The 17,377-nt window shown below is 38.6% G+C and overlaps 1 protein-coding gene across 1 annotated transcript; it reads right to left on the bottom strand.

The window, feature by feature from the left end:
• Positions 1–2,474: 2,474 nt before the first annotated feature.
• LOC122090153 (proteasome adapter and scaffold protein ECM29-like) lies at positions 2,475–13,015 on the bottom strand. Its single transcript, XM_042660001.1, has 6 exons — positions 12,924–13,015; positions 12,499–12,577; positions 12,283–12,391; positions 9,523–9,582; positions 9,220–9,338; positions 2,475–2,655 (listed from the first exon to the last, which is right to left on the bottom strand). The coding sequence occupies exons 1-6, from the start codon at positions 13,003–13,005 to the stop codon at positions 2,652–2,654; spliced, it is 453 nt and encodes a 150-aa protein (XP_042515935.1). The 5' UTR covers positions 13,006–13,015; the 3' UTR covers positions 2,475–2,651.
• Positions 13,016–17,377: the final 4,362 nt, after the last annotated feature.

Here is a 17,377-nt window from a genome sequence, read left to right on the forward strand (position 1 = left end):
GTTTGCTCTCCTGTTAGTTAACTGAGTAACCACATTCATTGGAGTGTCCACTTCGGGTGTTGTACGTGAACTGCCAGTAGGCTATTGGGGTGGGGTCTCTTCATTCAACAACCTGGCATCCAACTCAGCCTTCAATTCAGCCTTTAGTTCAGCTCTCATATTCTGTATCAACTCCATAATAGAAGCTAAGGTGGGGGTGTTGTTCTCAGCCATGCTCTGATACCACTTAATGTAGGACTAGGTTTGACAAGTCAAACTAGACCCAAACAATAGGATCTTGTAAACCAAAGAACAACCATAATTACCCAAACATTGGCGGCAATCAACAGTCCAGAAGTAATCAATCAACAGTCATTGAAAACTAGAATTCTCAAATCCAGAACCTGGAATTTCTGAGCATAGAGACTATACCAACAAGTAAACTAACCAGCAATAGGAATAGAGTATTGAATAAGACACAATCAGCAGCAAACACCACAGGAACAGATAAACCAAACCAGAACTCAACTCTGGACAGCAGGTTCTGAAACCTTACAGTCGATCCCAGCAGTTTCAGGAAATTCAATAACAGAATATTAAAGAGCCTATAATCAACTAAGATTACTAATTAGAAAGGTCCAGTCCATCGGAGAATAAAGGCAGCAGTCAAATACAACACAGATTAGACAAGAAAATCAGGGCAGAACTTTAATCGGACAGAACAGGGAGACTTCCCATAAGTCTTAATCCCCTGGTCAGATCCCTCTAAATTTTGGATCGAGTCTCCCATTCAGCAAGGGCAGCACTCGACCAGAATTTCAGATCCATCTGACGGCTGGTCTCTTAGATCGGTACAGGTCTGTGGGAGAATCCAGAACTCTTAAAACCTAGAAAAATTCTGCAGAAAGTTCAGATTACTTACTTGGGAAATTGAAGAAGATAACCACAATAAGAGAAACCAAAAATAATAACAACCCACTCGGACTTCTCGCCGCAGAGTGTCGCTTGGATCAAACACCAAACCCTTCTTCTTTGATCAAACACAAAGAAACCTCATAGAGGAGAAACGCAGTAGCATCTTTTTTTTTGTTCATAAAATCGTGGCTCTACTAATGAGAGCTCTCCTTTATTTATAATAATGATGGGGAGGGTTTACAAGTAATAGTAACTCAGAGTTACTAAATCTGAGTTACTAAAAATTGATTACAAGAAGTTACTAAAAACTGGAAATTAGAATCTCATGAAAATAGAAACTAGTCTAGACAGAAATTAGAAACTAACAATGACTTGAATTTAGAAACTAATTTAGGTACTGAAATTAGAAACTAAATAACCCCATCTAAAAAGGAAACTAAAGAAAAAAGAAACAAATCACTGAATCCCGTATGCAGCCTTAGAACCCCTAGTTTAGACCTATAAAAGTGGCCCAATATACTCCAAACCAAATGGACTGAAGGCCCAACACGTATACAACCCAACCTTAAGCTTATTCCTAATAAAACAAGCCTAGTTTGGTGAAGAATCTGCATCAGCCAGAAGACGGTTTTTGCATTTTTTTTTTTTTTTCACTTCTGAGTCAAAAAGTGAAGAATGTGAGCCTTTTAAGAGGCATCCCTTTGTATTGGTATGTATTCCAGTGTATGCATCGTACAATGCAATACACTAGGACACACATGTTTAAAAAAAGAATATCCTCCCCTATCTTATCGCAGTCTGTCGATACCGATACAATACAATACTGTGGGATACTTTAAACCATGCTCACAGCCGACCAGTCAAGTCTTGCCTCTGCAAAATCCGACTCGTATTCACCCATCTTCTCCACCCGCAAGCTCTATTAGTAACTCCCTGCACCCCTCCAATCAACCCAGATACTTTTATATTTTGTCACAATCTTCCAGATCAGCCTAGTAATACTAGTTGAGTTGACTTCTTTAATACATCTCAAGACCAGACCTCCTCATCTTTGGGGAGACACAATAGCGCAACCGATGGGGTGAAGAAATTTGGAGGCATCAATTCCTTTCAATACGAAGGCATCCAATAAGGGATTCTAACTCTTTGATAGCGGAGTGGGGCAAACCAAAAATACCAAAACAATAGATATAAGATGACTGGAGAACAAATGTAATAAGAACCAAGCGGCCTACATATGAGAGAAGCTCGCCTTTCAAAGCTAAAGCCCTCTTCGAATAAGATCTAACATGGGAGTGCAGTGATGGACAAACAGCCTAGACAGAATCAAAGGAATTGGAAGATGGCTAATAGAGAACCCAGCCTTTTCCAACAAAGGCAGCCCCATGTATTTGATTCAAAGAAGTTGTTGATCAGTGCAACACTGGATACTCCTATGATATCTTCAAGAGCCAAGGAGAAAATATATGAAGAAAAAAGGGCAGCTTTGGCAAATTCCCACAAAGGAATTAATGTACCCCGTTGGACTGCCATTAACCAACACTAAGAAAAAAGGAGAAGAGATGCAGTGGTGTATCCAATTCACAAACACCATTGGGAACCCTATCTTGATAACCTTAGAAATAAAGTCCAACCTCAGAATGTCAAAACTCAAATGCTTTATGGACTCCCACCTTCATAGAGTAGCAGGAGGGTGAAATTCTCTGGAAAAGCCTCTGACTATCTCATTACAAAGGTGGATGTTATCACTGATGCTTTTACCTGAAATGAATGCAGGTTGATTGTCACAGACTAACAAATCAACCACCAACTTTAGCCTGCTAGCTAACAGTTTTGGCAATCAACTTTTAGCTAATAGTTTGGCAATAAACTTGCACAGAAGATTGCATAAGGCAATGGGTCTGAAATCTTACATCGTTGAAGCACACTCCTTTTTAGGAATGAAACAAAGGAAGGTGTGGTGATGCAGATTAATAACCAAAATAGGCTTGTTTTATTAGGAATAAGCCTAGGGTTGAGTTTTATATGCGTTGGGCCTTCAGTCCATATGGTTTGGAGTGTATTGGGCCACTTTTATGAGTCTAAAAGAGGGGCTCTAATATTGAGTACGGGATTACTAGTTAGTTTCTTTTTTTCATTAGTTTCCTTTTTAGTTGGGTTTTGATGGGGTCAATTAGTTTCTAATTTCAGTAGCTAGTTAGTTTCTAATTTTCAGTCATAAGTTAGTTTCTAATTCCAATTGTTTTAATTCCTAGTTTACTTTTCCAGATTTAGTAACTAGATGTTAGTAATATTTATTTCAGTTCTTTTGTAATTTGAAGTTACTAAATTGTAATCAACCCCCCCCCCATCATTATTATAAGTAAAGGAGGAGGCTCACTAGTAGCCCACGATATTTACAAACAAAAAAAACTGTTGTTGCTGCAATGTCTCTGCTGAGATTGCTTTGTGTTTGATCAAAGTGGTGCTCCTTGTGAATGATTAAGGAAGAAGGGTTTGGTGTGTGATCCAAGTGACTCCTTGTGGCGTGAAATCCAAGAGGTCTTTTCGGACTCTACTAATCACTTCAAGTTTTCTCTATTCTCCAGGCTTTAACACTGCTACAAATAAGGTATGTTTATTTCTGATTCTGCCCAGATTTTCTGAAAAAACAGAGCACTCGGCCCCTACTGGAAGAACCAATTCCAATAGTCAGAATGTTCCAATTTTTTGGTCGAAGATTCCTCTCTGTCCAAGTAAGGTTCGATCCAGATTGGAGCCCCGTCTGATTGCTGATTAGTGAGATATAAAAAAATCTCCTATTTTTGTCTTTTAGTGGTCTGCTGTGTCCAGAACTGAAGCCGATTGCTGTGGTTGAATTTCTACTGTTGTCTTATGACTTTGGTTCTTGTTTACTGTTGATCTAAACCTATATGATCTATCAGAAGTCCCTGGTTGTGGTTATTTAATTTTTACTGTTCTGTCCTAACTAATGCTGATGGTCTGAGATCGATGGACTGCTGATTTGTTATTGTTTTGCTGGTTTGTTATTGCTGGTATATTGGGTACTTGGTTGTTCTTTGGTTTACAAGTTCCTGCAGTTTTGGGTCTAGTTTGGGTGTCAAATCTAGTCCTACATTAAGTGGTAGCAGAGCATGGTTGAGAACACCACCCCCACCCTAGCTTCTCTTATGGAGATGCTACGTAATATGAGAAATGAACTGAAGGCTGAACAGCAAGCTTTGCGGACTGAACTGAATGTAAGGTTGTTGGCTATGGAGACCCAATCACAACCACATACTTGTGATTCTCATACACCACCTGAAGTGGCAGCCTCATTGAATGTAACTACTCAGTTGGCTAATAGGAGACCTGTGGTTGTCCCTAATCTGAGACCACCACAGAGGGTTCCTGTAGAATAACCTACTGTTGAAGAACACATAAGGGGTTACTTTGAGACTGAACATCCCACATATCAGAGGTACTCTGAAGATTCACAGAAGGTAAAGCTTGATCTAAAGGAGTTTGATGGTAGACATGATCCCAACTGTTCTATGATTGGGTAGTTGCATTGGATGATTGTTTTGATAATTATGACCTACCTGAGGAACGGAAGATGAAACTAGCTCGTGCTAAGCTAGTTGAGGCTGCTCGTGATTGGTGGAGAACCTATGAACAAGAGTTGGAAGACCGTGGTAGAGAGCCTACTACTTAGGAGGAGATGAAGCTTGAACTATCTGACAAGCATTCGCCACGTAACCATGGCTCAAGGTTTCCACTGATACTATCGAAATTTCCCACATTTCCACGGTATCTAGGACTCCGATACTAAATACCATGCGACTTTAAAAGTCACTGGTTTCGACCAAAATTCCTTTCCTCGAAATGTGTGAATTTTCGAGTGGACCAATAGGTCAGCCTTTATAAAACCTTCTAAATGGGAAACCAAGTCTTCTTATTTCAAAATTTCGATACTCTCCCCCAATTTCTTCTATATGAAGTGGGAAACTTGGGAAACCACTTCAGATTTTGCCCTTGTGCCATCTAATCTTCATTCTAAGCTTGGATCTTGCACATCCATAGCAAATCGACCGAAGGAACGGAGCTAGGGCCAAAAAGGTAAATCCCATCTTCCCCAAACCTTGTGTGCCATCCTTCAAGAGCATCGGTTCATTTGGATATAGTGGTGGGTGTGGACAATATGGTGGATCTTCTACTTCATTTGGACAGGAGGGTAGTTCAGGTGGTGGGTCATCTTTTGTTGACAGTATCTTTGGGTATCCATCCAACCTTGTGTCCCACATCCACTACCTATCACTGTGGCTGAGCCATTCCCTAGGTTGGGATACCTAGCTGATGTTGATGATGCATATTATAGATGGGTAGTGACGGACTACCAAAATAATTGGCCCAAAACATGTCATGAGACTCATATGTGGCGCATTCAGAGGAGCGGCCACGACATCTGCAGTGGTATGCAGCTCGTGGACTAAAACAGCCAAGAAACTCTACTTGAAATTGACTTTTGAGTGTTGAGTGCTGAGTGTTGAGAGATAACTCACAATTATGTGATATTATTATTTATTTTGGATCCTTCGCATTATGTATTATGTACTTATGTAGATTGTAGACTACATATAATGTAAACTATGTACTTATGTAGTATAGTTTCAGACTTTCAGTCAACGACTCAACGTACATTAGCAAACTTTGGTTCACACCACAAGTATGACTATAGGTGTTTTTTCCATGAAATGAATTATGTGAATGAGTTAGAAATGTCTAAAATACGACGTACACAAAAAATCAGGCAAAGAAAACACAATTTGGGGGTTGAAACCAAAGTTTCCACCCAACCGGGAAAAATTCCTTGGTTTTCTCGAAATTTCCCAAGTTTCCACCGAAATTTCGGTCTCTCCAAGGGTCGAAACCTGGTCAAAATCCGATACCTTGAACCTTGCACGTAACTTCAAAGCTCGCATACAAGATCAACTGAATTCTCTTCATCAAGGGACTATGACTGTTACAGAATACATGAATAGATTTGATGCACTTTATTCTCGCACAGGCATTAGGGAGAATAAGAGACAATTACTATCTCGGTTTCGATTGGGATTGCAAGCTAAAATCAATAGGGGAATTGGTGTTGTTGATATATACTCAGTGAGGGATTGCTTTGACATGGCCCTACGAGTAGAGGAGCTCATAGCACAGACAGGTAGAAGGTTTGGTTATCAAGGTGAAGTGGTCACGAAGAATTTTCCAGCCACTAAACCTGATAGTTCAGCAACCCCAAAGGCCACCTTTCCTCCACGGGCTAATTATAAAGTTAAGGCACACATGACAGGTAACAACAAGGTACAATGTTTTCATTGCCAAGAGGTAGGACACTTTGCTAAGTCTTGCCCACATAAGCAGAAGGTGGCTGAAACAGAAGAACCCAATGGGGAAGATGAGTCAGCTCTTTATCCATACCCCTTGGAAGATGATGATGATGTTGGTAGGTATGACTATGACCAGGAAGATACTAATGATGATGGCACTTATGGCATTCATGTGATTAGTAATGTCTGGTGGCTGAAACCATGGAAGAAGACTCCACTGAAGGATTCTACATTGAAGAGAGCATAGTAGACAATACTAAAGTCGTGAAAGATGACGTAGTGATTGAAAGAACTCCACAATAAGTCTTTGAGATTCATGATGAGAAGGAAGAGTTTGTTCCAATCCTTAATGAGAAGGCTACCAACATTGATGACTCTATGCACACGACATTCACAGTTAGTATTGATTCAAAGGTTGAGCATATAGAGTTTGTTATGCCATCATGGTTCTTTGAAGATAAAGCTCCACGCCTTGAAGACTACCTTCTAAAAGTCTACAAGCAACCTGAATTCTGTTTGGGAACGGTTACAGCTGCTATTCACATGTTCCTACCTCATCACTGCAAAATTTGAGGACGAATTTTTTCAAGATAGGGAGAGTTGATGCAGAATAATAACCAAAATAGGCTTGTTTTATTAGGAATAAGCCTAGGGTTGGATTGTATATGTGTTGGGCCTTCAGTCCATGTGGTTTTGAGTATAATGGGCCACTTTTATGGGTCTAAAAGAGGGGCTCTAATATTGAGTACGGGATTGCTAGTTAGTTTCTTTTTTTCATTGGTTTCCTTTTTAGTTGGGTTTTGATGGGGCTAATTAGTTTCTGATTTCAGTACCTAGTTAGTTTCTAATTTTCAGTCATAAGTTAGTTTCTAATTTCAGTTGTTTTAATTCCTAGGTAACTTTTCCAGATTTAGTAACTATATGTTAGTAATCTTTATTTTAGTTTTTTAGTAACTTTGAAGTTACTAAATTGTAATCAACCCCCCCCCCATCATTATTATAAATAAAGGAGGAGGCTCATTAGTAGCCCACGATATATACAAACAAAAAAAAATTGTTGCTGCTGCTGTGTCTCTGCTGAGATTGCTTTGTGTTTGATCAAAGTGGTGCTCCTTGTGTCTGATCAAGGAAGAAGGGCTTGGTGTGTGATCCAAGTGACTCCTTGCGGCTTGAAGTCCAGAAGATCTTTTTGGGCTCTACTAGTCACTTCAAGTTTTCTCTATTCTCCATGCTTGAACACTGCTACAAATCAGGTATGTTTATTTCTGACTCTGCCCAGATTTTCTGAAAAAAAGAGCACTCAGCCCCTATTGGAAGAACCAGTTCCAGTTGTCAGAATGTTCCAATTTTTTGGTCGAAGATTCCTCCCTGTCCAAGTAAGGTTCGATCCAGATTGGAGCCCCATCTGATCGCTGATTAGTGAGATATAAAAAATCTCCTTTTTTTGTCTTTTAGTGGTCTGTTGTGTCCAGAACTGAAGCCGATTGCTGTGGTTGAATTTCTACTGTTGTCTTATGACTTTGGCTCTTGTTTACTGTTTGTCTGAACCTATATGATCTATCAGAAGTCCCTGGTTGTGGTTATTTAATTTTTACTGTTCTGTCCTAACTAATACTGATGCTCTGAGATTGATAGACTGCTGATTTGTTATTGTTTTGATGGTTTGTTATTGCTGGTATATTGGGTACCTGGTTGTTCTTTGGTTTACAAGTTTTGCAGTTTTGGGTCTAGTTTGAGTGTCAAATCTAGTCCTACATTATGTGGCGCGCCTGTGTCGCAATGGTTAAGTTGCACAATTGCAACATGTTGGTCACAAGTTTGAATGGTGTTTTTGTAAAACTGACCTAGATCTAATGCATGTATTATTGAAGAAATCATGGATGTCCATCTATTTTTGGAATTTTTTTCAAAAAAACAAAAATAACAAATTTTCATTTTTTCGCTTTTTTTATCTTTAACAGAAAGAGCGAATACAAAAACGACACCAGGCCAAAAGCAAAAAAGAAATTTCAAATGCATAATTTTCTTTCTTTCTTTCTTTCTTTTTTTTTTTTGCGGGGGGGGAGGGGGAAGCTTCAGAGACCATTGAATAAACAATACTGTGACAGTTTTACAGTCAATAGAGCTGGAAGAGTTCAAAGATCTTAAATGTGGGGACTTTGATAGAAAGAAATAGATAGATGCTCAAAAGTCCAACTGATCAATACATTGTTAGACTGAACATTTCAAAAGTTAAATTAAGGGGCTTCACATCTGATGAAAACAGAACAGGTCAAGAAAATAGAAAATAACTTACAAGGAAGAATAGGCAATATGAAAGAATCCAAAGGACCTCCTCCAATTTATGCATAGTTTATATAAGAAAAAATTGCACTGAGTAACTCATATAAGACCATCGCATAACATTTCAGAAAACCAGAGTACCAGCACCTTTTATTGAATAAGTGCACAGTAAGCAAAATGAAGATTAACAATTGGGTAAGTTGAGTTTCTAGAGGTATTTTGGTCATTTTTCTTTTTATATGTTTTGTATTGGGTTGTGTAGGGTACAGGAATATTTCTGTCCCCTGGTATATTTTTCATTAATATGATATTATATATAGAGGGGGAGGGGCCTGCGGCTAGGTATTCCATTCTAGCCACAGGCAGCCTCCCACGGTTTGGCTGTCCTCTTCTCTCCTCCCTTCTTTCTTCTCTTCTTCTTTTCTCCTTGCCTTGGTTTAATTGCAGGATTTTGGTTTTCTAACAGAGTACAGAAAGCTTGTGCAAAAACATGAAAATTAAATTTGTGACATTAGAAATATGCTGCCAAATCAAATTGTCACCAAAATACCATGACCTCATGCAAATGAACACAACAAAGAAAGAGCAAAAAGGATAAAACTCAAATCTGAAGTTTGGTAAGCAATGATGCATACAAGATGAAACTCGAAAGTTATTTGAAAAAAGGAAGTTGAACTACCTTATATCCAGTTTAGAATCTGCCACCCCTAGCATACAAATGAATCGGCTTGGACAATGGTTCAAATCAAACAAAGACGTTGCCCACCTAACAGCACAAAAGCGTGCTTCGCTTTGGTCCTTGTAATCACCAAGACAATTAGTCTTCATAAAGCAGGAAGCTTCCAACAAGGATAAAAATAAGAACGTAAACTGATTAAAAATTTCCCCACCTATATGTCCATGTGACGTGTAGATCAGATACAAAAAAGATAAAATTTGACCAACAGAACAATAAAGTATCTCAATTGGATAATGTCATTACCACTTGAGAATTTCTTAGCAGAAGTGCCTCCAGATCTTTCAAGACAGGTGCTGGAGCTCCCTAATAATAGAAAAGAAACATTCAGATACATCTGCAAAAATAAAAGACAAGCAAGGTTTAAAGTATCCCACTGTATTGTATCTTATTGGCTGATACATATCGGTATCGGTCGGTATCGCTACGATACAGTGAGATACGTATCTCTTTTTCTTATAGAAGGTTACTGCTTCCCTCCGTATCGGCCGATACGGTGCGACACTCTGATACCATCTATATGTCTCAAAACCCTATGCGGATTTTCTCTCACATGTGGGTTGTCATCAATTTTACCTACATTATTTCAATTTTTATTTTCTGAAAAATAGCCGCAACTATTTCATCTGGGTCAATATATGTGCCCATGTTTGCTCGGTGCATAACATCATCCAAGGTGCTCCTATTCCTGAAAACGCTTCCACCTGTGAGTTTGAACAACCCCGACACTATTCATGACATTAAACTATTACTATATGTAAGAAACCTCATTTTTTATAAAGATTTCAATTCAATGCACTTCATTATACGATATTCTCCCTTTTAGTGTTTTTGCACGATATATGTTATATATTGCATATTTATACTGTTTTTTGCTCCAAAAGTGCATTTACATTCGTATCCTGACCATTTTTGTGCATGTATCCATACAGTATATTGCGTATCTCCGATATGATAAGATATGTTTTTCAAAATCACTGACCAATACAAAAAGTGATACCGATACTTTAAACCTTGACAACAAGATTACAGAATACCAACAATGACAAAATTATTACATCCCATTGCCCAAGGCTACTATTAAAGTTATTAAGAGAACAGGGAGCCTTCAGAGGGGGGAAAAACCTGTCTGAGAAACCAAGACTAGGGAAACAACGTGGGGCTTGTGGCAAGTTTAACACAATCCTGCTAAAACGAAAATGGTGCAGATTTCAGTCAAAATCTGACTGAAACCTAAATAATTTCGAAACCAAGGTCAAATCTGAAATCCTGAACTATGGGCATATTAGTCTATCAGGAAGCATTTACAAGGCCCAATTCCTACCATGATCTGCCAGTGACTACCATCCCAATACCAGTCAAAGCCTCAGCATGAGTTATCCATTGACCTGTCTGTTGCTATCATTATTTTTTTCTTGTTTTTTTTAAAGACGTGTAAGTACATTTTTAATAATGTCAATGGAAAAAAAGCAACCCGAGGTCCTGTACACCTAGGTTCAATTACATTGTAAAGTACACTTGGGACTTTTACAAAAAGAAACCCCTCCCTCCACACACACCAAAAAAAAAAAAGAGCATTATATTCCCTATTGCATTCACAAACAGCCCTTGCCCCAAAAGCAAGTTTCTAAATCTTGGGTTTCAACCAAGGTCGAAATAGAAATTAGGTTGAAATTTCCGAAACCTGGTCAAAACCAGGTATTTTTTCTGGGTTATTCCTGTACCGTGAAATTGGACAAAAGAGAGAACCAAAAAGAAAAAGGAGCATCAAATAAATCGGGGTACAGTTTTAAAAAGAACCAAGTGGTTTGGGATAAGGAACCTACAAGGTCAGGGAGGGGAAGAAAATAAAAACCACAATTTGGCCACAAATGGGTTTGGATTTTTCTGAAAACTCTCCAGTGACCAGTGGTAAAAAGCATGGTTTGAAAACTCGGGAATATCTCACCGAAAACTCGGATGTTTCGGTATTTTTTATTTAACCAAAAAGAAATGGCATATAAAACACAAAAGTACATAATCTCGGTCATTTCGTTTCGAAATTTCGCTCAATTCGGCCCAAAAAATATACTATTCCGTCCAAAATTTCGGCCATCTAGGTCATTTTGTTTCGTTCATTTCGCTAATTTCGGCCAATTAATCCATTAGCCCCCAATATGGCCAAGCGAAACACACAAAAAAATTACACTATTTCGGTGAAATTTAGGTTTTTCGGTGATTTTGAAACCACCAAAACGAAATAAGTTCTTGAACCTTGGTATAAAGAGATACTTCAAAAATAAAAAACAATTGATTGGGAATGATCGGAACTTGGGGTCACCGGACAGGTCAACTTTAGTGATCCCTTGGAACTTGTAATAGTGTAAGACTCTCCCCAACAGTACATTACATATGGTGCACATAAAGGAACAGGATCCTTTTTCCAGACAGACCAATGGATATAGAACCTATAAACAAAAATTGCCAAAAAACCCAATAATTCTATTAACTCCTTCATTGAGGCCATGAATCTAACAACCTTTACATAACCGTGAACTTAGTCAAACAACCATTTAATGAAGACTGACTTGCTTCACAATAAAAATAGAAGATTACATAAATAACACTGATCAACTAAAAAGCACAAACTACTCCTGGAAAATCAAGATTACCAAAACATCTAACAAAGTTAAAACTACAAATACACAAGCCAGAGGCCCAGAATACCCCTACAACCCAACTTAATTACAGTTAAAGCTGAAAACACCTTAGATTCGTTTCTCTTTGCTGCATTGATTTAGTTTAGAAAAATTAGAACAAACGCCAGAGCCCACACATCACATATATCTTATTTAAAGTAAACAGATTTTCAGGTAGCAGAATCAGAGCAACACAGAACCAACTTTCTGGAAATACTATTCCAGATCCTCCGGTGATGCCATATATATATATATATATATAACTTCTCAGTACAATTAGGAAGCTAAAGAATGACAATGTGGATAAATTATGATGCAAATAAGATACCTTGTACGCTACAGCCAGGGAATTGGTTGCTTCTTGAATGGTGAGACGAAGAAATGGATCCTCCACTTTCAAAGCATCAAAAAGTCGAACAGCCATATCAATCTTATCTCTGAGTGAAAGGAAAAAGGGAGGAGCACACATTGCTGATAATTTCATCACAATAACGAGAACTAAGCTAGCAAAGAGAAAAAGTAGGGAAAAGGTAGGGAAGAAAACCTGAAAAGTTGAGGCATGCGCTGTGCTATCAAACCAATAGCTTGAAAGGCAAAGGACTTGACATCCCTGGAAATAGCATCTGAACAGTGGTGCACATAAGGATCCAGTTACATAAGTATACTCAGTTTCGCTTTGTTAATAGATTACTAATTTCTGATTCCTTATTTACAAGTAATTTCCAGGATTTCCCTTCTGTACAAGTAATTGTCTTGGATACTAGAAAGAACCACACAGTGTATGAGGCTCCCACTACTGCAGGGGGTCTAGGAGGGGCAAACATACGCAGCCTTACCCTCTGCTGAATACTAGATGAAAGAAAATTGTACCATATTTGACCAAAGAAAAAGAAAAGATGAAAGCAAACTCTACAGAAAGAGGGTTCAGGGTTGTGTGCACAGAGAGTTACAACAGAAAACGATGTCAACCTGATTCTGTAATTGAATAACCATCTAAAGACCTCAAGATTCCATTCACTATAACAGGTCCCATAAGTTTCAGCTGATCCATTGCTGCCTGCATAAAAGATAAAAGATAAAATAACTGCTACAGACTTCAGGCAAAATAAAGAACCGTTTTTTTTTTTTTTTTTCTCTTTTTTTTTTCTGAATTTGATTCTCGTCCTCTTCTTCATGCTTTGATCTACATCAGGTGTTACAATCTGAAGAAACATAGTGTTTGGTGATGGTGATTTAGGACAATGCCCAAAATGAATCAATCTTTATCAGGTAAAGTGCGGTGGAGATTCTGTTTGGAATCTTCCTGCCTTGGGAGGAAGTATAGTGTCAATGGACGCATTGTATTGAAGATTATAATCAAGGTTCGAAAACTCATTTCAGAAGGCCATTTTGGTTCCGAAATTTCAGCAAAATTTCACCGAAACAATGTTTTTTTTGGCAGGCTGTTTTGGTTGGCCATTTCGATGGGCAAACATCCATATTAGAATCCAACAATTCAGGGAAACCTTGCTTAGCCTATAAACATATGGAAAGGATTCGCGCCCTTGGTTGACAGTAAACATCCAACCATATTGTATACCTTATGTAATATTTTGCATATTCTACAAATTGTTTTAGTCCTAAAGCCAGAATAGGCAAGTAAAACAAGCAAATTATTCACCATGAAAACATAATAATGACTAATTATTGTTGGGAGAGTTTAGACTTCGGTGTCAATGTTAACTTTACTTTGTAGTTTGTACTATTTTAAATAAAGTAAAATAAAAAATAAAACAAGTGACCCATACACGAGACTCCCAAAAGGGTTTGGGAGGGGCAGTAGCAGGACCCTCATGCATCGGGACATTCTATAGTACAAACTACAAGTAAAGTTAACATAGACACCCAAGTCCCAAATCTCCCAACAATACAATATTGTCTACTAATACGAACTATGATGCGTTGGATTAAGTCCACTCATGGTCCAACGGAGCCTATGTGCATTTTCTTCTGACTGCATGACAAATGCATTCCACATCATAGAGTGTGAGTAGAAACGCTTATAGTGCTCCCCAGCTACCTTGTAAATGGCCTCATCTACATACTAAAGGTGACCAATACCTAGTGAGAAGAACCAGCCATTGTGACTTGATGATGTTGGTAGTAGAGCTGAAACAGGGTTGGATTGGACAGGGTTTTTGAAAACCCAGGCCCAACCCTGCATCCCCTTAATTGGGCCCGGGCCTAGCCCTGACTAAGGGCCTGAAAAATCCAACCCTAACCCGCCTGACTGTGGGAGGGGATTTGCTTTAGATTTAATCAAGGCCCAGCCCATGTGGCCAAGCCAAAGATTGGCCCAAATTCAAATCAATTATAACCCAAAATGCGGCATTTGGTCCAACTAAAACCGAAGGGAAATAACCCAAAACTAGGGTCAAACCAGGTCTAACCCAAGATTCCCATTAACCCTTAAACAAAACTCAACCATCCGATCTGAGTATTTTAATCAGGCTGATCAGAGCCCTTGGATCCAGGGCAACATTGCAATGGGGAACCAAATTAGGGTTTGAGGGAGCAGCCGCAACCCATCTCGTGGAGAAGAAGACTGATGGGGGGCCTTAGGGAAGAATCACACAGGGGAGGGGAGGAAATTCACACGACCAAGCATAACCACAAAGTTCACCCAAAATAATTAATTCATCATTTAAATCATTCTCTGCATGTCCATAGACTACAGCCAATATATAGAAAATAAAAACATGAAATTAGAAACTCTACTAACATAGTATCTAGCCTAAAGTAGGAAATAACAATAAAAGAAAACCAATGCAAGGAAATAAATCCTAACTCTTACATTCAAATCTAGAAAATTAAAGGCATGAAATAAAATACTAAGTAACTACTAATTTTATTTCCAACCCTTGTTAGACCAAAACCCTGGGCTGGACCGGTTCTTCTTGGCTCTTGGCTTCCAAAGCCGGTCATGCTGGTCCAACCAAGTAAGGGCAGCCGTATCTGCATCAAAGACAGCCATATGAAGGTGGCCATCCCGGGAGAAGATGACCGAAAGGTCAATTCTAGCACACAGATTGTCGACAGCGGTGAGGCAAATATAACGAACACAAGGAAATTAAATGGTGGAAGAAGGATCAATATAGATTAAATGAAAATAATGAAAATTAAATAAATAAAAAGAAACACTCCGGAGTTGTAGCAGCGGCAACAGTGGGGAAGAACTCGTGGAAACATTCTGCTTCTGCCCTAGAGATGGAAAGAAGGGATAAGATGATGGAGGACAAGTTGCAAGGTGCGGCCATGGTGGGTTTACTCAAGGAAATGGGACGAAGGAGAGGCAGAGATGATTGAACTAGTTTCTACATGGGAAGACCATGGCTATTGAAGATGGTGATGGCAGCGTTGCAGGTTTTTGTTTAGAAGTTGGGGAATAGAATAGACAAAGGTAATGTCGTAAAGATGGGATTCCCAACCCATCTTATATTTCGTCCTTTTAAAGTTTAATATAAATAATAGGGATTATACATATATATCTCAATATATAAATATATATTTTACTTACTGTACAACTAAAAGCAGGGCCGGGTTGGGTTGGGCCTACTGATTTTTAACCCTAACCCGCCCTCAGGGTTAGAAATCTTAGCCCATACCTTGTTCGGACTTAGGCGGGTTCGGGTTACCAAGGCACTGACACCCCTAGTTGGTAGCATGTAAAGCTGGTAGGCTAGTTAGGAGTTGTCCACAAAAAAATGATCCAGTATATCTCTGAGAGTGGGCATCACACTCAAAATTGGGAATGAATGAAGATGTACGCTCCCCCATGCCAGTGAAATGACCATATGCATGAAACTCTTACCAATTGCTCTCTTCGGCAAAGGATGGGGCACATCAGTCCCCACTCAATCTGCCAACAGTGCTAAACAGGCTATTGATGTCCATACAATCAACCTACTTATTGGCCAAAACCTGCGATGAGGCCCTCTCGTGTAGCCTGCACATGAGAAGCATGCACACGCACCATGGTCCATATCCTATATGGCATGATCAAATTGGGTCTCCCAGTAAATTGAATCAACTCCGGGGCTGCTTCCTACTCCTATGCCTAGTCATATTGCTCTTGAAGTACATCATATGCATCACCACCCCATCACCATCACAACTACTAACTTTAGAGAAACTAATAACCAGCAAACCAGCTACAAAAGCAAAAGAAGAACTAAGAGAGAAAGAGAGAAAATAAAGCCAACAATAGACTCAGTCAATGTGTGCTATCGTTGGACCTTTGTACTTTATTCAAAATGGTGCCTTGGCGTCCAGGCAGTTTGCCTGAGGCCTAGGTGAATGTCACCTTATAATTTGGAACTTATTTATGCCAAATATCATTTATTCTTTTTCATTTACTTAAGATATCATTCATAAATAAGCAAATACCCCCCCCATTTGAGCCTAATAAAAATAGTTTAAAATCAAATTTCTAAAAGGATAAAAAGTCAAACGCCCCCCAGTCTAAGAACAAAAGCTGGATTTTTTGTTTTAGAGGCGATTTCAACTTTCAAATGTTGGGGTTTTTCTCAATTCTGAAAATTTTATAAATCTTATCATGGTAAAACATTGCAAAAAACCAAAAGTTCGGCAAAATAATCTTTTGTTTGATGTCCATAAAACTATATTCATTTAGGCGATTTTAATAGCATTCGCGCACTTTAAAATAAATTTGACTAGAACATAACTATGTCATTACAACTCAAATTTAAGTAATCTTAGACTTGTTTTAGAAAGTTGGTTTTGTGTTATACCTAATACAAAAAATCTCATATAAAAATAAAATAATTTGACGAGTCAAACCTATTATAGTACAAGAGCATTTCTCTAAATATTGATTTTTTATGATTTAATATTGCTTATTGTTGATTTTTTATGACTTGATGAGGCTTATTTGTTGATTTTTATGATACAAGGTATATGTAGCATACTAAATAATGTTAGAAAGAAAGGAAAATAGAAAATAACACTTGGTCACCTTGTTCGCCTTAAGCAAGTGACTTGTCGCCTAAGCGCTTAGGCAGCCCTCCAAGGCCTTGGTTCACTTTGCCGCCGTGGCAACTATGATAACATTAGAACTAGGAGCGACTCTTAAAACAGCTACTGGTTACAGCTCTAATACCATGTGACAAACCTAAGATCTGTAATCAGTAACTGAAGAGAGGAATGAATAGAGAAAAGGAGAAGAGGGTGAGATTGCCAAGAACAGCAGAATCGTACGTCTTGCAGTCCCTGTACTGCTATTATATATTAACCAAAGAGTTACAATCAAATAAGGTCACTAGTACCTTGTACAGCAATAAACTAGGAAAACATAAACCTACTCTAATTAGGAAAGACAATTTAGCTAACTGGGAAAGCAAAATACAAAGGAACTAAAGAAAGAA

The sequence above is a fragment of the Macadamia integrifolia genome, chromosome 9 (genome assembly GCF_013358625.1).
Source record: "Macadamia integrifolia cultivar HAES 741 chromosome 9, SCU_Mint_v3, whole genome shotgun sequence".
NCBI classification, from domain to species: Eukaryota; Viridiplantae; Streptophyta; class Magnoliopsida; order Proteales; family Proteaceae; genus Macadamia; species Macadamia integrifolia.